Below are 22,417 nucleotides of genomic sequence, written 5' to 3'. Positions count from 1 at the left end.
AACATTGCTGTCACTCTGATACACGTTTTATTTATGGAGAAAAGTACAAAGCACAGCAGTGTTTGGGTGTTCTGTGTTTGTCTGTGATAATTCGTTTTACGGAAATGTGTATATTCCATACAAGCTGAAGCTGATTGGTCAGTTCTTGTCACGTGACTCACGGTGCACTCGTAGCATTCATTCAATGGGATATATGCACATAGACGTTTCATTTGAGTCAGCCAGTCCCAGGGCTTCCGGTTAATTATCATGCCTTATACAAAGTTGTTGCGTTTAAGATCTGATTTCTTTCAAAACCAGCGATCTTCACTGCTTGGCTAATATACGATATAAAGTGGATTTAAGACCAGACAAGAAGCACTGCATTATATTTTTCGGCGCCATGTCTTTAAAATATGGAAATTAATTTTACCCCAGTATTTTCAATAGAGTTTCTGCACTGGCCTGCTGCTAATGACGGCGCCTGCATTTAAATGGTTTTCCGTCTCATTTTATGCTTTGAAAACTAAATGGATGTTTAAGTCTATTTGATTTGTTTAGATTTTATTTACACTAATGCTGTAAAATGAACCTTATGAAATTAAAAATAGTCACATAAAGCTCTCACTGGAAGTTCATCATTGGCTGAAAAACACTAGCTGTGCATATAGCCCACTGTGTGCACCTTGAAGGCGCAAGTGCGTCACACCACTTGCACGCAAAAGCTGCGCACCTCCATCGGAAATAACATATTCTAGAAAAGCGATATGGGAATAGCTCCTAAAAGGCAGCTGTCATTTGCAATCTCCAGCAGTTGATCATCTTGCACAGACATGGTGGGTTTACATGATTTGTTGACAAATTCACTTGTTGACCTTCACTGGACCTTTTCCCCTTCACAAAGAAACCAAAGATTGGTTTATTACTCATTTTGCTGCTTGTGGGTTAAATTTAAGTGACAGAGATGTAACCGAGAGATTACAAATTTTTAAAATAAAAGATTGTTCAGGATAATAAATAAAAACGAAAATAATTATTGATTTCTTTTGCGGCCCAGTTACAATTGATCCACAGACAAGTACCAGTCTGCGGCCCGGTGGTTGAGGACAACTGATTTTATGTTTAGTTGTTCAATTTCTGTACCTACATACTGCTAGACTCTCTCTAGAAAACCAAAAGCACCGTTTATTTAGCTTTCATTTTTGCTCTGCTCTATTTATAAATGCTTGTAATTTATTATATGTTATGCAGACGCGCCGTATAGAAAAAAGACTTGATCATTCCAATCGATCTAACTGAATAAAATCTTTCCAGATATGTTTAATTCATCTGGTAAAATTAGTCTTATATCGCAATATACCTTCAGAATTATTAGCCGCCTTTTGAATTTTTTTTCTTTTTTCAATATTTCCCAAATGATGTTTAACAGAGCAAGGAATTTTTCACAGTATGTCTGATAATATGTTTTCTTCTAGAGAAAGTCTTATTTGTTATTTCAGCTAGAATAAAAGCAGTTTAATAATAAAAAAGGTCAATATTATTGGCCCCTTGAATCTAGATTTTTTTTCCGATAGTCTACAGAACAAACCATCGTTAAACAATAACTTGCCTAATTACCCCAACCTGCCTAGTTAACCTAATTAACCTAGTTAAGCCTTTAAATGTCACTTTAAGCGTTAATACTGTGCAGCCCTACTATATGCAAATTTAAGAAGGTTATGTTGACCAAAGTGTATGCTATATATCTTATTTGGCATATTGTTTTGGATGCAGGCTGCAATACAATCACACGCACACCCTGTGATTACTGTCATTAAGGCTGAATGAAACTGAATGAAACAATCTATTTTGTAATACAAATATGTGCAGGACTTCATTTAAAATCGTAAAGGGTTTACATTAATATGACACACTAGTAGTAGTAGCAGTAGTATAACACCCTACTTTTCAGAGAGATATAGTACTGTAGGCTACCATTGTCATTCCGTTGCTTATGCATTTGCACTGTTGTCTGATGGTAATACACTGTAGCCCATGTCTGTTTTTAAAATTTTGGGAGGAGTAAAATGTACGTGAAACATTCGGTTTCAACTACTAGCAAAATACGTCCCAGGAGCTACATTTTTTTGGCGGTTTTTGTATTCGCAAATCCACCAGAGGCCGCTATGTACGCTTTTTCAGATCTCAAATTTCTCTCGCAAGTGCCATTCGCGCCTGCTCTTCTTTGCGTAAATTCACCAGAGGCCGCTGTCGAATGACTGACTTGCTCACTGACCAACCGACTGATAACCCCACCCCCCTTCCCTAAACCCAATCAGTAGTGTTTTAAAAAGCACTGATTGACCCGCCAACCCACTTCCCTAAACCCAACAGCAGTGTTTTTAAAAAGCAATCCAGAAAAAGAAAAGCCTCCTGATTTTTACCACTCCCAAGTTACTGTACACCTCTATTATCAATTAATCAATTATGTAGTCAGTTTTCGGCTTACACTACTGTAACACACCTAAAAGCTCTGTTCAGATATTGTATTTCAAGACTTTTGTCAGGCTGTTGACCTCAAACTGCTCCAGTGCGTAAGACTATTCAAAGCCTTCTGTTTTGATGTGAGTTGACTGTTAGCTGTAAAATGACTGAAATCAGGTTGTGTAGTGCTATGGAACTGTGATGTGGTTAAAACCTACCTGGAACTACATTAGCTGTGTGGCTCCCTGATAATAATACCTTAGGGCTCATTCACACAGAACACATTTTTCCATTTCAATGCGCCACTTTATCATTGTTTTTCAGTGCAAACATGAGGTAAATGGACAATCATGACTGTTATGCTCATGTCACGTGTCTTTTTGAAGTGCCGTGCACGTAAATGCAGTTTTTTTTTTTTTTGCTTGTTAAAACAAGTTATTTAAACTGAGCTGAAACTAAATTAATATATATTTTTGGGACAACTTCATTGTTTCATGTTTAATCAATTTAAAATTAAAAAAACAAACAAACAAAAAAAAATTATTACCATGAAACCCTGCATTTATTATAGTGTAGATCTTGTCAAGTTAAAAGAACTTCCACTTTTACACTCAGCCACTTATCAAAGCAATAGACCAATCAGAGGAGCTCAAAAACGGGGCAATATTCGCAAGTTTCTGTGTACAATTGAGCATTACATCACTGTTTTAGACACAAGGTGCATTCTGGGTGTATGACCTCTTAGTGCAATAGTGTCAAACTCCTGTTCCTGGAGGGCTGCAGCAATGCAAAGTTTAGTTCCAATTCTGCTTGAACGCACTTACTTTATCTGTAGGTTTCAAACAAGCCTGAATGACTGAGTTAGTTTGATCAGGTGTGTGTGGAAGTGTGAACATGGCCTGAGTTTAACACGTTTGCCTTATGTTAATCAGCCAATCAGAATCGAGCATTCAGTAATATTTCATAAACCCACTACAATGTTTACATGCTCTGACTTTTTAAACCGACGAGGTCTTCCTGTCTCTGCACACTGTGACATTAGACTACTTTATTAGGTATACCTGTCCAACTGCTCTTTAACGCAAATTTCTAATCAGCCAATCACGTGGCAGCAACTCAATGCATTTAGGCGTGTACACATGGTCAAGATGATCTGCTTCAGTTCAAACTGAGCATCAAAATGAGGAAGAAAGGTGATGTAAGTGACTTTGAATGTGGTTGTTGGTGCCAGATGGGCTGGTCTGAGTATTTCATAAACTGCTGATCTACTGGGATTTTCACACACAACCATCTTTAGGGTTTACAGAGAATGGTCTGAAAAAGAGAAAATATCCAGTGAGGGTGAGTTCTGTGGGCGCAAAATGCCTCATTGATGCCAGAGGTCAGAGGAGAATGGCCATACTGGTTCCAGCTTGTAGAAAGGCAACAGTAACTCAAATAGCCACTCGTTACAACTGAGGTATGCAGAAGAGCATCTCTGAACACACAACACGTCCAACCTTGAGGCAGATGGGCTACAGCAGCAGAAGACCACACCGGGTGCCACGTCTGTCAGCTAAGAACAGTAAACTGAGGCTACAATTCGCACAGGCTCACCAAAATTGGACAATAGAAGATTGGACAAACGTTACCTGGTCTGATGAGTCTCGATTTCTGCAGCAACATTCGGATGGTAGGGTCAAAATTTGGCATCAACAACATGAAAGCATGGATACATCCTGCCTTAAATCAACAGTTCAGGCTGCTGTTGGTAGTTTTATGGTGTGGGGGATATTTTCTTGGCACACTTGTTCCAACTGAGCATTGTGTCAATGCCACAGTCGACCTGAGTATTGTTCTTCTTCTGATGGCTACTTGGAAGAACAGGATAACACGCCATGTCATAAAGCATGAATCATCTCAGACTGGTTTCTTGAACATGACAGTGAGTTCACTGTACTCCAATGGCCTCCACAGTCACCAGAACTCAATCCAGTTGAGCACCTTTGGGATGTGGTGGAACAGGAGATTCACATCATAGATGTGCAGCCAAAAAATCTGCAGCAACTACGTGATGCTCTCATGTCAATATGGACCAAAATCTCTGAATATTTCAAGTACTTTGTTAAATCTATGCCACAAAGGATTAGGGCAGTTCTGAAGGCAAAAGTGTGTCCAAGGAAGGTTTGTGTTAGATAAGTTGTATATATCGCATGTTATTTACCTTTGGTGTTGGTTCAGTTGTCCTTAAAAGCGTTATGGAAATGAAGAGGTTTCTTTTGAAGCCATTTTTATCATTTTCTCATTTCACCGTTTAATTTAGTGTGCTAAACTAAAGCATCTGAGGAAATTACCCCATGAATACTTTCAGGAACAGAATAAAGCGAGGAAGGAATCAATTCAGCTTGTATTTGAAGGCCACACACACACACTGCTGCACACACCGTGCTAATTTTACACCGTTAATCACAGAATGGGAAAAAAAGTTAATAACTCAACTCTAAGTGTTCTTTTGTGCCAGCTGCAGATGATAAATCAATTAATGCGATTCATTTTTAACCCCATTTAGTTCTCGCTCATCTCAGAACATCTACACGAGCCAGAAACTCATTGTGTTTCTGAATGAAAGGAAATTGTCACCAAATGTGGATTAAACCATTTAATAATTTAGGCCCATCCATATGCAAAACAGCTTTACTTCAAAGTGCGTGACAGCTCAAGAAGCCTCACTCGTCACAAGGCAAACAGACATTACTGAGAATAAGTCATGAGTCAGAGGAAAGACTTATTTCTGTTCATTCTGCTGTGACAGATGACGCCTATCTCTTTAAGAACTCACACTGCCTACTTGCCTCACTCCAGCGATAATAAAAAATGATTTATTTCAGCCACTCATCTAATGGACAGTAAAACACCCTGGCCAAAATAAGACCTTAAAGAAACAGCTCATCCAAACATGAATTATGTGAAATGTCTGGCATTTTGAAAGTCATTGTCACTTTTAACTGACGTCATATGGCAAACGTTACATAAAGAAACACACTGTAATTACTTGTAATGGTTTTGAAAGCTTATACTGGCATAGTTTTAGCTCCACACGGCGCAGGTAGGGAATTGTTTCGATGTTAAAAGGATTTTTTGTTGTAACCAACCACAATGTTTTTATTTTTATAAGAGTTTCTATTTCTGCAATGTCGTAGCTGAACAACAGCGTAAACTTAACATATGCTCAACTGAGTAGGATAAACTTTTTATTCGATAAGAAAAGATGCGCATAAACTATGATGAACCGATTTTACCGAACAAAATTCAGTATGCGCATTAAAAAGTCTCATGATTTTGTTAAAAGAGATCATGTGGTGATAATGTGTGTGTGAATGGACAAACCAGCAGACGGACCACATTGTAAAACACCTGAAATGTTGTTTTGGTCATTCTAATACACCTTATCCATTTCAGTATTAGTGTTATTATATTATTAATTACCTCCAGAATTGTCAAGAGCGAAGAGCGTCTGGAAAAGCTGCTTTATTCGCATGTCTTATATGCGATTATTTCAATTTTGTGCATTTAATTCACATCTATGGATGGAAACATGGCTAATGATCACCTCAGGTTTTGATAATAGGGTTTATTCATTGTTAAATGTCACCAGTATACCATTTTAAATGACAAGTGATTTTAAAAATAAAATAATTAGCAAACAGACTGAAAATAAACATTATAACTGTGATTCCAAATCGTTTTATTTTCAGCCCCTTTCACACAGTGATACCAGTAAATATCCGGAAAATTTCCAGAATGACTTTACTAGTAAATCTTAAAAAAATGCGATTCACGCAGGCAAGGACGTTACGGAATTCCTCCATTCACACATCCATTCCAAAATGCAGGTAAATTCTGACATCATTAACCAGAAATGGACTCTAAATGGCTGTGCTTTTATTTGTAAACATTTGACTACATTACAAACTCTGTGGATGGACATGCATTGTGAACAACTTCAATAAAAACATACGAAGGAACACTTTCGCATGTCGAAACATACATAATATGTGTGTGTTCTGGCGCTTACCGACTGCTTCACGTGCACACGTGTGAAGCCACTGAAGCAGAGCTTGAAGGGAAACAAACAACGGCTTATCATAGGCGTTTTATCGATAATTATTTACACAGTTGGCATTCGGAGGAAACGTTGTCTGGCTAACATCTAGCAGCTAAACGTGTCTGGAAAAACCATTCAAAAGCTTTTATTTTCATAAACAGCACGGATGTGAATGAGTCTGAGTGTTCTGATTGGCTGGAGTAAATGTCTCACATCAGCGCATTCTAGACGTGAACGTGCTCTTTCCGGCAATTTTCCTTCTGCGTTCACAGCGCAGCATTCCGGCAAATTACCGGTATGTTACAACTTCTCTTTCCGGAAAATTACCTGAACGAGTTTACTGGTGTTTTCAAAAAGGGCCTGTTCACACATACAGGTACAGACCTTTCTGTTTGTATGTGTGAAAGGGGCTAATGTTAGAGGTTTCACATGTCTTAATTAGATTGCAAACCTTACCATTTCATTGGGAGTGCGGTGGATTGTTCTGCGCTTCTCATTGACTGGTATTTAAATGTTTCTGTGGTCTCTCATCTGGTGCAGACAGATAAATTGGGTAAAGTCTAGATCGGATACGCGACCCTGCCTGGAAGTGCAATATGCAAATTAATATGCCAGCATTTTTATGACACTGTATAACAAATTATTATTTTTACACCACTGTGAAGGTTGGGTTTAGGGTTGGGGTAGGGGTGGATGTTAAAAAAAATATTGGATAATTTAATAGATAGCATAAATAATACTCTGTACACCTACTGTTTTTACGTTACTGTGATGGCTGGGTTTAGGGTTGGGTTAGGGGTAGACGTAAATGGGAAATTTAATCAATAATATAAATAATTCTCATTAACTTCCGGCCGCAACCGTATCCGATCTAGAAACAATTGATAAATTGTTTGTTGATTGAACAAATATTGCCACGCCATGTGTTAGGACACAGTGTGAAGCTCTGGCGGTTTGTGTATCTGTGTAAGCACTTGGTGAAGAGCGTGAAGTGATGATTATTGTAGCCAATCACAGACATGTTGTAGCATGTGGGGCGGGGCATAAGTTTTAACTAATATAAAAGAGAAGCTCCAAAAGTATAAAGGAGTGATTACAGTGGAAGACGAGAGAGGACCAGCCCTGAGACACTTTATTTTGGAGTTATGGTTCTGTTTGTAAAGCGGTCAGCTGTGAATTGGCCGCTTCACATTTTTTGTGTTTATTTTACTATTGATGTAGTGATGGAAGTTTGAATCTTTTGGACAGTTTATTTAAATGAACTGATAAAAAAAAAAACTGGATCATCAGTTGTTTTATGCTACAACATATCAACGTCATCCGTGTAATGATAATTGCAGATTGTACTGATATTAACATCCAAATGTGAATTTTTGGTGAATTTTAGAATTAAATATAACTATAACACTAACTTTATTAGGGTCTACACAAACTCACTCTAATTGTTGTTTTTCACCTGTTGCTTTTATATGCTTGGGCTTTTTTAAACGTGATGGATTCTGATTCTTTATAATCAATCAACTGAAACCAAATCATTCAGAAAGTGATTCCAATGGTAGCATATACATTACCTGAAAAATGATTTGTTGCCTTGATAAATTCTAGAAATTACAAATAATAACTTGACTTCTAGTTGATTATTTGGTATCAGAAGTGGCTTAAAGGAAAGGCCTCTAGATTCCGCTTATTTTAACAATATAATATGATCATGCCTTGATTTTTAATTATTTAATTAGGATAGTAAGGTCTGACTTACTAATGGCAAAGAAAGCATTCTTGCAGGACTACCAGAATTCATCAAGATTCTTTGGATTCAAATGCCTCCTTCATCTTACCCAGAAATGCTCAATAACTTTTATATCTGGTGAGTGGGCTGGCCAATCCTGGAGCATCTTGACCTTCTTTGCTTTCGGGAACTTTGATGTGGAGGCTGAAGTATAGGGAGGAGCGCTATCCTGCTGAAGAATTTGCCCTCTTCTGTGGTTTGTAATGTAATGGGCAGCACAAATGTCTTGATACATCAGGCTGTTGATGTTGCCATCCTCTTCCCCAAACCATGATTTTTCCTTCACCAAACTTGACTGATTTCTATGGGAATATAGCATTTATGCTGGTTCCTATAGGTCTTTTGCAGTATTGTGATGATTGGGATGCAGTTCAACAGATTATTCATTGGAAAAATCGACCTTCTGCCTCTTTTCCAAATGATCAACTAGAAGTCAAGTTATTATTTGTTGCTCTTACAACTGATCGACGACAAAACTTTTGTCAGGTAGTGTAGAATCTGCTCTTTTTAACAGTAAAGCATTTATTTTTTATTGTGAATAATTCTCATCCTTGGTGTGTAATTCTCTCCACTCTTAAGTGTTATGTGATTCTTCACAAATCATTCTAAAATGCTGATTTGGTGCTCAGAAACATTATATTAATGGTTGCAACAAATGAATACTGTAATTTAACAGCAGTCCTTTTAATTCCGTATACATTTGCGACAGCTAATCAAAACTATCAAGTCTAGCTTGGCCAACAGTGGTTGAACCGTATGTTAATTTCCTCATGGCAGAATAAATCACTGCCTCCTGCAGTTCCATCACATTGCATTTCGCCCCTGCCTCATTATGTCCTCGCTGTTGTTTTCTATTCGCCGTGTGGCTGGAAGTAATGCCGCACTGTTCCACAGTCAGTGAAAACACAGAGGAGTGTAATGGATTAGCTATGTTGACAGGTTCAGTGTGGCCCATTACCTTACTGATCTCTGTCAGAATCCCGGCCCACTCACTCAGCATAGAGGCTGACTGATTTTACCATTACCAACAATTCTCTAATAACAGTGCTTTCGCCCTTTGAGTGTCTTGCTTGTTGCCAGGTGTTGTGTAAAAAAAAAAAAAAAAAAAAAGATGGGAGACAAGTTCGTATTGGAAAGATTGAGCTTTTGGCAGTTGTGCTTTGTTGCCTGTGATTCATTTGGCTTACTTTAATGTTCTATCATGACTGTCTCTGAACAATCATCCCGTGGAAGATTTTCAAGGGACTCATTCTCAGAGCTTTAGCCATGGGCGTTAAGTTAGAGTGAATAAAACAATTTCCAAGAGCAAGAGAGCTGTTGCACTAAATATGTACACTTTCAATTTTAGTACATTTTAGTATACCTGCATTTGTTTTTTTAGCCCAATATCCTTATTGCTGTTCATACAACAGTTCATTAAATAGAATGTTTTCATCCATTGATACATTCATTAATCCATCCTTCCCATGAGGAAACAAAAATTTTCTGTATTGTCAAAAAAGTGGCTAATTTGTACAAATAATTTCATTCATAAGAAATACAATTCTTTAAAGGAGGTTTGCCCCAAATCATACAAATTAGCCATAATCAGAATCATAATCAAAACATTGCAAACTGCTACAAGATTTCATTCCAATCCATTCATCCTATGCCATTCCAATCCCATCCATCCAGTCTAGTCCCATTCCAATCCATCTATCCAATCCAATCCATCCAATCCCATTCCATTCATCCAAAACTAAATTAAATCTAAAACTAATTTACATACTGTCAGAAAAGTGTCTAATTTGTATACAATTAATGAAAACTGGTGATTTATGAAAGGAAGTATGTCCTGTTATTAGGGAATGACCAAAATTTACTTAAATGTATGTAGTTTTCATCCATTGATACATTCATTCATCCATCCTTCCCATGAGGAAACAAATATTTTCTGTATTGTCAAAAAAGTGGCTAATTTGTACAAATAATTTCATTCATAAGAAAATATACAATTCTTTAAAGGAGGTTTGCCCCAAATCATACAAATTAGCCATAATCAGAATCATAATCAAAACATTGCAAACTACTTCAAGATTTCATTCCAATCCATTTATCCTATGCCATTCCAATCCCATCCATCCAGTCTAGTCCCATTCCAATCCATCTATCCAATCCAATCCATCCAATCCCATTCCATTCATCCAAAAGTAAATTAAATCGAAAACTAATTTACATACTGTCAGAAAAGTGTCTAATTTGTATAAAATTAATGAAAACTGGTGATTTATGAAAGGAAGTGTGTCCTGTTATTAGGGAATGACCAAAATTTACTAAAATGTATGTAGTTTTCATCCATTGATGCATTCATTCATCCATCCTTCCCATGAGGAAACAAATATTTTCTGTATTGTCAAAAAAGTGGCTAATTTGTACAAATAATTTCATTCATAAGAAAATATAAAATTCTTTAAAGGAGGTTTGCCCCAAATCATACAAATTAGCCATAATCAGAATCAGAACCAAAACATTGCAAACTGCTACAAGATTTCATTCCAATCCATTCATCCTATGCCATTCCAATCCCATCCATCCACTCTAGTCCCATTCCAATCCATCTATCCAATCCAATCCATCCAATCCCATTCCATTCATCCAAAACAAAATCAAATCGAAAACTAATTTACATACTGTCAGAAAAGTGTCTAATTTGTATAAAATTAATGAAAACTGATGATTTATGAAAGGAAGTGTGTCCTGTTATTAGGGAATGACCAAAATTTACTAAAATGTATGTATGAGATCATACGAATTGGCCAATAATTCAAATTTACAAATTGCTGAGAAAAATTGTTCATTCATCCAATCCCATTTCAGTCATTCAATCCATTTCCAATCCCATCTGTCCATCTCAATCTCATCCATCCAATCCCACCTATCCGTCCATCCATCCTTCCGATGAGGAAAGGAGGTTTGCCCCAAATTAGCCATGATCAAAATGTTGCAAACTGATACAAGAATTCATTTTAATCCATCCATCCTAATATCATCCATCCATCTATCCATCCATCCATCCTATCTCATTCCAATCCAATCCCAATCCAATATAATCCATCCATCCAAAACTGGATCAATAAAATAAAACGAATTAGCCACTAAGTCAAAGTTAAAAACTGCTGAAATAATGTTGATCCATCCAATCCCATTCCCACCCATCCATTCATCCATCCATCCATCCATCCATCCATCCATTCATCCATCCATCCATCCATCCATCCATCCATCCATCCATCCATCCATCCATCCATCCATCCATCCATCCAATCCTATTTCAGTCCTTCTATCCAATACAATTCCAATCCCAATCCCATCCGTCCGTCCATTTATTCGTCCGTCCGTCCCTTAAGAAAACTAATTTATATAATGTCAGAAAAGTGTATCATTTGTATAAAATGTATGAAAATTTAGGATTTATAAAAGTGTCCTTTTGTTGGGGAGTGAGCAAAATGTATGAATGAGATCAAAAAAATCATATGAGTTGGCCACTAAATCAAACAGTTCAGTATTGCTGAAAAAATTGTTCATCCATCCAATCCAATTTCGGTCCATCCATCCATCCAATTTCCATACCAATTCCCATTATAATCCCATTCGTCCATCTGTCCAGGCTCAATCCCTTCCAACCATCCAATCCCTATCCCATTCATCCATACATCCGTCCAATCCCTTCCATCCATTCGTCCAATCCCATCCATGCATCCAATATACTGCATCAACTGTTCCATCTAGCTTTCTCTCACTTCATCTGTTCCAGCTTTCACATTCACATTACGAAATGAATTATCAATAACACAAAATGTGTCTCCACAATGAAACGCCTCCAATATAAAACACCGTGGGTTGAAAGAAACGTTCCCCTGTGGTGATTTTCGACATTGGCGGCGCTCATGTGCACTCATCTCATAATGCAATTATTCTGACATGATTTGAATTCAGCATATGTGCGGGCCCTCTTTGTGAAAGCGTGGCTCCGGGAAGCCTTTGCGCAGTCAAGCAGGTGTTGTCTCAGTTACTCTGAGAGATTAGGGTTGAGCAGAGAGCAATGTTCTAGACCATTAGCTTATTGGAGGCCCGCTTCTTTATTGTGCGTCGATTGTAAGGCTGAGCACAAAAGTCTCCTCAATTTGGTCTCATTTTCTCGAAACCAAAAAAAGAAATTTGCGCATTTATAGAACTTGCCCCCCCCCCCCCATCCCCTTGACATATTGCATCTGCTGTCAATCCGTTGCATTCTCGCTGCGTCGCTCTCAAGCATCTCTCATTGATTGTCCTGAGGAAGACCTTTGTATTGAGGAACACTGGGGAGAGATATGCTTCCGTCCTGACAACAGAGGATGAAATTACATTCGTGTCTCCAAAGACTCTTTCGCTTTGGAAGAACAAAGACCATTCATAATGATAGTCAGCGAGCATGGCAGTGCAATGATCGACTCCAGTGTTGAGGGTTTTGATGTAGTACAAGTCGAAAGGCTTGAAAGTACACGTCTCCTTCTCTTTCTCTCTCTCCATGGTTGTCTCCTTTTCGCTCAGCGATGGATCTTTTCATCAAGATGGTTGGATTTGCTGGTGTGACTTGATATGTGGATGACAATAAGTTTATATTTTTGTTGCTGTTCCTTTATCAGAATAGCATGTTTTTCCAAGGGTAGCTGGAAGGAAGCTGTCAAGATTGGAGTACAGATGCCACAGGCTTGTGCTCAGCTGATGTTCAGATGAAAAGATGACTCTTATTGTATATATTTGGACACTTTATTTTTTTACAGTTCATGCAGTTTGTCTGTTCATGACGTCAAACTATTTATTTATATCACTCTTTCTGAGTACTGGAACAAAAATAAGCCTCAGAATGGAAAACAACATTTTAATTATGCTTTTGCGCATACAAGATTGCTTTTTTTCCTTGCTTTATAGTGGACCCATTTTAATTTGTACCTTAAGGCTTGCAGAGAATCAAAAATGAATAAAAAGTTTAGAGAATCAAAGGTTAATTACCCTAACTTACCTAATTAACCTAGTTAAGCCTTTAAATTGCACTTAAAGCCAAATATTAGTATCTTCAAAAATATCTAGTAAAATATAATGTACTGTCATCATGGCAAAGATACAAGAAATCAGTTATTATGTAGTAGTTATTAATCCTTTCGCGTGTGAGTTTTAATTCCTCCAGCTGACCCTCCTGCGTGAGTTGTTTTTGTGACCGTTACTTAGAATCCATTGCGTTCTAAAGCTCCTCATTAAGTTTATCATGTGACCCACCAGCCCCAATGATCTACGTATTGTATTTTGTTTCTTTTTCCTTTTCTGTAAATGTTGGCAAATGTTGTATTTAAATTGTGAAATTTCTGATACTCATATATATTAGAACATATATATTTTGTCTTTTAAACATCTTACACAAAAAGTGTCACAAAATGATGCTATGTTAACGTGAGTATCCTCAGCTGTATCCCATCTTGACTTCACCCTCTCCTGCAGCTCGGTGAAGTCTTGATTGGATAAATACACTAAATATACATTAAATTTATTAATGCTAATAAAATACATTTATTTCCAAAACACATGAAGGTAAGCTACTGTTTATCTGGGAAAGGAACAGAGAAAGTATTCTGGTAACAAAAAACATGCGTATCTTACGTGTACAAAGCACATCGTACAGTTATATTGAAAAAAATATTATTATTGCAGTCTCTGTAGACATTCGTGTGTATTTTACAAACTTTAAATGGTATTTTTTATTTTAATAATGTGTGATTGAATGTCGGACACCTAAAATAAATGTTATTTGTTTGAAAGCAGGGATAAATTGGGATTTATGATGAGCGCTGCGCAACTCTTTCTGTGCCTCAGCGTGCGCCGTCAGATTTGAATTTTAGCAGTTGATGACCCGAGCTCTGAACGTTCTGATCACACCGGTGTGATTATACATTTCACTGGTGTGATTTTACACGTGAGGATTAAACATGTTATGTTAAGAAATATGTTTTATATACTTAAAAATTTTTTATATACTTACACAGTTGTCACAGTGAGACCATGTTAAAAACGTGAATGTTTGTAGAGAATGGATCTTTGACTAAAAAGTGAATTATTTAAATTTAGCTAATTATTCAAGTCTTGTTTATCACGATAAACTTCCCAAATAAGCACAACTTCTATGGATTTTAAAACCTAAATTCAGTCGTCAGATCAGGAGTAAAAGAAACTAAACAAAGCACACCACGACTTTAATTTGTATCTCTTTAATCTTGCTACAACTCTTTCAGTTTTTATTAAAAACATTTCCCCTAAAGAGCAGTTTGCAAGAGCAGAATAAAGAGTACCCTAAATGAGTCCAGTTTAGTCACTTAGAAAATTAACCTTGGAAAAGCACATATTAAGAAAGAGACTCATTTATTCAGCGTCATTGAATGTGTGTTAACCAAGGATAGTTTCTGTCAAATTCTGTCATTTACTCACCATTGACTTGTTTTAAACCAGTTTAATCACCAACAAATATACATTTTGTTGGACACGTGTAACCATTAACATCCATAGTAAGAAAACCAAATCCAATGGAAGCCAAAACTTCTTCCAACTTTCTTCAATATATCATCTTTTGTTTTCAACAGAACAAAACATCTCAAAACAAATAATGTCAACATTATCCCTTTATTCACTGAATTTTCTTAAATATCTTAGAGTAAGAACACAGCTGAGAATCCCTCTAAAATGGTTCTAATCCATCCAGAAATTAGTGAATGAATTAGACCTGTGTGCAAACGCAGAATATCGCAAAAAAATTTTTGATTAAAGCATAATTTCCATCCAATGTGTCAAAGAGAACAAAAGAGAACACAATCTTTTACACATCCTCTTAAACTGGTGCTAAATATCAAAAAGAAATTGAATTGGCTGCAGCCAGAGAAGCCACTATGGTCCGTTTTTATATAATGAATTACTTGAGCCTAAGAAGATGAAACAAAGTGAACGTGCAGTGGTTTTTGGAGGTGCTCTAGACATTCTGGATGGTAATAATACTGAATCCCTTTGATGACAGACTTTAGCTGAGGGATTTTAGAATGGCCAAAACAACAGTTCAGATGTTTTACAATGTGCTCAATCTGCTGGTTTTTCAATTAATGGCATCACATCCTGCATATTTTTATCATCACATGATCTGCTAAAACAAAATCGCAAAATTTATTTATTTTTTTTTTTTTTTGATGAACATGCTGGAATATATTTGATAACTGTTTCAAATGTAGTTTATGCACATTATTTCTTAATCTGATAATCGGTTAATCATATTCCGATCCACATTTTCCAAAATTATGCTCATTTTGGTGTTTCCATCAATTTTTCTTCAGCTTAGTCCCTTTTTTTCATCAGGAATCACCACAGCGGAATGAACCACCAACTATTCCAGCATATGTTTTACGCAGCGGATGCCCAAAACACTTTTGCATTCACACACATACACTAGGTCCAATTTAGCTTATTCAATCACTTGTATGTCTTTGGACTGTGGGGGAAACCGGAGCACCCAGAGGAAACCCACGTGAACATGCAAACTTCACACAGAAACACCAACTGGCTCTAACCAGTGACCTTTTTGCTGTTAGGCGACAGTGCTAACCGCTAAGCCACCATGCTTCCCCCATTTTAAAAAAATGGTGCATAGAAACATATCTAATGTTACTTGTCAACAGAACTACTTTAATTTGCTTGCACACTCCATCTTCTTGTACATGATACAGGCTCTTATGGTCGTAAGATTGACTTCTCGCTCTGCCTCCTCTGATTAGTCATAATATAAATAAATTGACCTTATTGCTCCAGGAGCAAAGCTTATCTCTTCTCTCCATCCAGACCTGTCAAAGCATGTTGGTCTTTTTTTTTTTCTGGGAAGGAGTTGGTTGACCCCTCAGACATGTTGCAAACTTCAAAGCTGCACTTTTGCTGTGGGTTGTTATATCTCTCTCATGGAGAACGCTATCTATCTCTCTTGCTCACTTCAAAGGGAAAGGTTATATGTGCAGCAAAAGCTTCCTGCTTGCTGTTATTAACCCAGGACTTGAGCTTGATGCAACATCCCTAAAGCCGAACTCTCTATTATTGTCGTGATGTAAAGTGACTCGAGTAATTATGTCTGGAAAATTGACTCAGTCGGCGTCATTGTCTGTTTTTGATACTGAAATTAATTAGAATGTTCTATGAGTAAACTTCAAAGACCTTGGGATGGCTTCTTAATGACAAACGGCAAATAAATACTCTCAAAGAGATGAAAATCAAACGGTCACTTGGCATCTGAGTCCCCCTGAGGTCTGTTATGATTTTTTTTTTTTTAAAGCTACCAATTATATGACTTATGACTCATGCAGATGTTATTACGCGGCTCATGTATGCAAAAGAAACACTTGAGGAATCTAAAATATGGCTCTATGTTGGCAGGTGAGCATGCTGTAATATATGAAGATGCGCCAGAGGTCGTGGCTCTATAAATGGTTGGGAATAGGCATTGGCGTTCTTCTGCTCACCGCTGCTAGCTATTCTCAAGACTCAGAAGGTAAGTCATTCTTTAAAAGTTGTCTTTGCTTTGGAGCAGTTGAATTTATGGCCCATTTCCACTGAGTGGTATAGAAAAGTACAGTACGGGTCACCTTTTATCAGGCTTGTGTTTCCACTGCCAAAAGGGTACCAATGGTCACGCAACCACAGCACGCAACATATAGCCCACAGTCCGTGCAAACCTCTCATCTGGATCTTTAATCCTCACCAGCACATGTAACCTCTTGTTAGAAAGTAATTCCGTCATCCCGAGTTCATAATAGTCCAAAAGGTGATGATGATAAATAAACATGGCAGTCAGTTCATGTTTTAGGTTGCTGAAAGAATCATTTGATCCTTTATTTTTTCCGGCTTCTCCTTCGTTTTTTGCACGTCACTCTCGCGTTTGTCCGTTTCTGAAAGGATCGGATGTCAGGAGCACTTCAATAATCATGTGCACCTTATTATCATCAGCTCAAGAAGTTCGCTATTTCAAATATAGACGCGCATGTGAGAGATCGCGAGCGTTCTGGAGAAAGTGAAACTGCTCGCATTTTAAACGGCCTCATAAAACAACAACAGCACACGGCAGATTTAGTTCTTCTTGGCTTTGTGGCTGTTCATCAAGAAGACGACAAGGTTTTTTTGAGCTCAGTTCGACCATGGGTTGTTATTTCATGTATATAGTATTACGATGTAATGTCTCGGCTGTGTATTTAAAAAGGGCGTGTATTTTACCAAGAGCGTTCAGCTGCATGTCTAGATTTGCTTTTTGGTACCTTTTGAAAGTGGAAACAGCCATAGAAGCGTACCGTAACGTACCACTCAGTGGAAACAGGCCATTAGATGGTGTTTTTCGAAATATGTCTGTCTGCGTAGGCACCCTTATGATTCTGAATGTTGTATTCCTGCTTCTTTTCATGACTAAGCCAGAATTCAATGCATATTTAAGAAAGGAAATAATAGAATGCATTGGAAAACTAAAAATATTCATGCTTGGGCGGGTTTAGTTTAGTTAAATCCAACTCTGGTGTGATTGCTCTGTTAGTGAAGTTCATTTGAATGAGAGTGAACAACCATCTGAAAAGTCTCAGTCCACTTCCATTGAAAGTCTGGTGTAACTTAGTTCAAACCTAAGACATAACACTGCAAACAAATATTCATAAATGCGCAGTTTTACTTATAATTGTGATTCATGTTTTTATTTTTTATATTCGTTTATGCTTTTGAATTGCATTATGAGACCTTGATCTTTCTTCCAACAACTTTTAACCTTGATGTTTGAAAAAGTATCTTATATTAACATTTTTAATAGTTTAAAGTGATATATTGAGTATGTTTACATGGACACCAATAATCCTATTTTAATACTATTTTTAGGACAATACTCTGATTAAGAGTTTATTTTTTTAATTATTATTTTTTTATTAATTTAATCCGATTAAGGTCATAATCGAACTAAACAGAAATCAGATTAAGACATGGATTTCTGCAACAGGATAGTCTGTACACACATGGCTGTTTGACACTATTCTCTGCACCTAACACAGACGCTCGCATTGAAAAAGGTATTTTTTTTCTCCCTGTCAGTGTGCGGTATCAAATTCACACAGTTCATACTCTCATCCAATATCTCGTTTGTCATGGGGGCATGCATGAAATGTTCCTGAAAGTGAAAGTCCCAAACTGCAGTTAAAGTCAACAAATTAAAAAGAAGACGCCCAAAATTACAAGAAACACTAAGTGAAGTTTAGTTATAAACAAGTTTCGAGAGGATCACGTGCTTATGATTGCTAGCGGCTGGATCCGCATTATCCAATTCTCAATGCACCAATCAAACGACTCCTAAGCTACTACAAATACCCTGGGTTACGTACCACCGCTATCTTCGTTTTGAAGAATCCCCCCATCCACCCCTACTCCTCCTTCTTCCTAGATGGGTGACACGGTGGCCCAGTGCTTAGCACTGTTGTCTCACAGCAAGAATGTCTCTGGTTCTAGGCTTTACCAAACCAGCAGACATTTCTGTGCGGAGTTTGCATTTTCTCCCCGTGCTCACGTGGGTTTCCCCCGGGTTTCCTGGTTTCCTCCCACCGTCCAAAAAACATGCAACATAAGTTAATTGACTAATCCAAACCGGCACTATAGACATGCTCCTAGTAAATGGTTATCTCTCAAGAGCAATCACTGGCTGTTCATTGGTTATTACAGCGGGGGAGTTCTCGAGATCTACCTGAGCTCAAACTCCCTTCTCGCCTTGCAACGGGAGGGAGCCCCGGGCTCGATGATCTTATGAGCTCAGGGCTCTCTCCCGGGACAGCATGCCAAACAAGCTTATAATTAATCATCAGCTAAGTGTGAACTCTTGAAAGGAAATGTGGAGAGCGTGGTGAGGCAATGACATTAATCGAATTATGTGCTATAACATGTAAAATGAGATCATTCAAAAAGCAAGTCATGTACACAATCATATTATGGCCTTATTCAGATTAAGGCAAATCATTCGACGACTGATGTCCATGTAAACGTAGTCACTGTCTGGGTTGGTGTTGCATTATGATACAATGATACAAAAACCTTGTAATAAACTGCCAGTTATTTTAAAGCATTATTTCTCTATATATTATTTCTTATACATTACATTATTTCAAAGTACTAAAGTGTCAATAAAAGTCACTTTGTTAAACTGCACAGTTGAATTTTTAACATCAAAAGTCGACAGAGCGGAGATCATGGTCCTAAAATGTAGTTCACAACCGTAAACAAATGGGAAAATATTGTGAATGAACAGTTTACGTATATTCTTATGTCACAAAATTGTAACTGTAGAATGGACAGAATGCTCAAGCATACCTTAGAAAAATAATAAAACATCTTGTCATAAAGTTAAATACATGCACTGGAAGCACGTTTCCTTGCATCAGAGGGCTTAAACACTTTTTGGTAACAATTTAGTTTATGTAACAATTCACTTCATGTACCACTGGCTTATTACAGGTACGTGTATATTATTAATATATTAACTTATATATTAACTACTATTAACTACTACCTTACTAACTATTAATACACAGCTAATTAGTAGTTTGAGCTGAAAGTCTTGGTTAATGCTTTGTTAATAGCTTGAATTATACATTGCATTAAGGTGTGACCTATTCTGAGTCAATTAATCTACTAATAATTTGTTTTTTGTCGACTAAATCTATTGATCCCCCCCCCCCCCTTCAACCTTGTACTTTGCTGTAAATATCTATTTTTAAATTCTCTTTAAATACACATGAGCTGATGTTCCCTGCACCCCTTCCAGGAGAAGGTGGAGCCTGTTTGGCCGATTCACACGTTAGTCAGCATCAATGCTCCCCATTTACTTTGAATGGGTGACGTCAAGCTTTGCCGAACTGAATTGTGGATCCGTCTTCGCCGCTTTTCAACTTTAAGCGGCAACGGAAGCATCAACCAATCAGATCACTTTATGCAAATACCCCAGCTCAGACAGTAGCCGATTGCGGACTAATTTTATTAGTTGATGCTGCTTTGAAGATCGCATCAGCCCTTACGTCAGACACGCTCTCAGACAAGTGTTGACGCTTAAGCCCTGTGTGAATTGGGTGTTACAGCCTGTGTTTCTGAGTTTCAGCCAAAATTAACAGTAATTTGCTTTATCATGCTTATCAAGCTCATGTGACTTTGCAGTTTCCATCTTCATGAAGGTTTATTACATGTTTTAAAACCTATTTCGTTTAAGCTCCTGAAGTAAAAATCAAGGCATGTCCAGAAATGTAGCTGTCAGATGCCACATGTGTACGAATCGAAGATTTCTTAGTGACGTACTGCACGTAAACTGTCAAACACACACAAGGTTATATAAAAACACAAACTTCACATAAACAATCTGTTATGTCTGAATGTAAACGATTGTATTTTAACTCTGTATAAAAGTTGACAGGCGCTTAGTAAACAGTGCTTATAGCTGCTATGCTGTTAATAGGAATCTTAATACAAAACAAAAGCTGAAAATCACTCACTGGTCTTGAGTGAATAGCCGCGTTTCCACTATCGCGCCTAAAGCGAGCGAGCCAGGGCGAGCCATGGCCAGTCGCGTTTCCACTATCACTTCCGGGGCGTAATCGGGCCAAAGCGGGGCTTCCTTGGGGCCTGCGTCCGGCCTTTTTCGGCCCGCCAAATACCTTGGGCCAAGGAGGGCCAACTGGGGCTTCGGGGCGGGGTTACGTACAAAGGCGGAGTTTTCCTGTCAGGTAAAGAGGAGACAAGATGCTTTCTTCCCTTACATTTGTTTTGCTATCGCGCTTGATCAACTCACTAAGAAGAAGAAAAAATGGATAGCAGCCAAAATCTGTGTTCGAAGTAAATGCCGCCGAACTCGAATGTCCTTATCCAGGGATCGCTGTCTGGCCTTACACCAACAGACCACAAACAGTAAAGTTCTTCATCTTCCAGCTCTCGTAGTGATGCCAGGTTGTGTTTGTGGTTATAATTTGAGTTTTTTTGTTCCCGCTGAAGTGGGCGGGTTGTGTGACGGGTTGTGTGACGTTTGATTCGGGGGACGTTCTGGGGGCGGTGTTTGCGTGACGCGCTGCGAGCAACTAGCCCGACAGTGGAAACGCGACATGATTTCGGCCTCATTTCTCAACCTCCCGGGCTATTGGCCCGGCCTGGCCCGATTAAAGCCCTGGCTCGCACTGGCCCGATAGTGGAAATGTGGCTAATGACATTAGCAGCTTAGTGTCTTTCCCACAACCGGGAGAGTTACGGTGTGGAGAAGCCCCAAAGAAGCCTAGAAGAAGCCATCCAGACTGTTGCTTGCTTAGAATGAAGCATGGGGCTGGATCAATGATGGTTTGGGCTTCAATATCATGGGATTCCCTTGGCCCGATACTTGTGCTAGATGGATGCATCACTGTCAAGGGACTACCAAACCATTCTGAAGGACCAATGGTTCAAGCATTGGATCCCAAAGGTGGTGTCGGTTGTTTATACACACTGTGGGCACACGTTAGTGTTTAAGAACCATGTTAAAGTGAATTTTGCATATTAGAGACTTTAATTTTTCATAAATAATTATCTACAAAACCCTGTCCTCTTAAATGATCAAGGTGTTCTGATTGGCTAGCTGAACCAGTGCTTTATAATAGGTTAACCACCTCCAACATGTGTGGAAAATTGCCAGTTTCATCTTCCAAATCTTTTTAAGCCATTGCCAGCACAAACGGTTGCCATCGGTGTCAGCTTTACCATATCAGATTGAGCCTGAGTGACACGCTGACAGTGTGCATGATCAAGCAGATCATTTGTAAGCAACTCGGCAAGCATGACTTCAGCATCACATTTCACAGTGATAGGGTTTTATGTATTACTCTCTCGAAAACACAGCGTCTCAATGACATACAACAACACCTCGCATTTCCTTCTTTCTTTAAGTGCCATTATGTTAAAGGAACACTCCACTTTTTTTGAAAATAGGCTTGTTTTACCACTTCCCAAATGTAAACCGTGGAGTTTTACCATTTTGGGAATCCATT

The 22,417-nt window shown here is 38.1% G+C and overlaps 1 protein-coding gene across 1 annotated transcript in view; it reads left to right on the top strand.

Moving 5' to 3' along the window:
• Window positions 1-22,417, top strand: part of pcdh15b (protocadherin-related 15b) — a 464,565-nt gene that overhangs the window by 9,702 nt on the left and 432,446 nt on the right. Inside the window, exon 2 of the mRNA XM_056468996.1 lies at window positions 16,782-16,896. Coding sequence (XP_056324971.1) covers window positions 16,800-16,896 — 97 coding nt within the window. The 5' untranslated portion in view covers window positions 16,782-16,799. The remainder of the gene's footprint in view (window positions 1-16,781; window positions 16,897-22,417) is intronic.

Source organism: Danio aesculapii, chromosome 12 (assembly GCF_903798145.1).
Source record: "Danio aesculapii chromosome 12, fDanAes4.1, whole genome shotgun sequence".
NCBI lineage: Eukaryota > Metazoa > Chordata > Actinopteri > Cypriniformes > Danionidae > Danio > Danio aesculapii.
This window is presented reverse-complemented; position numbering and strand designations above follow the sequence as displayed.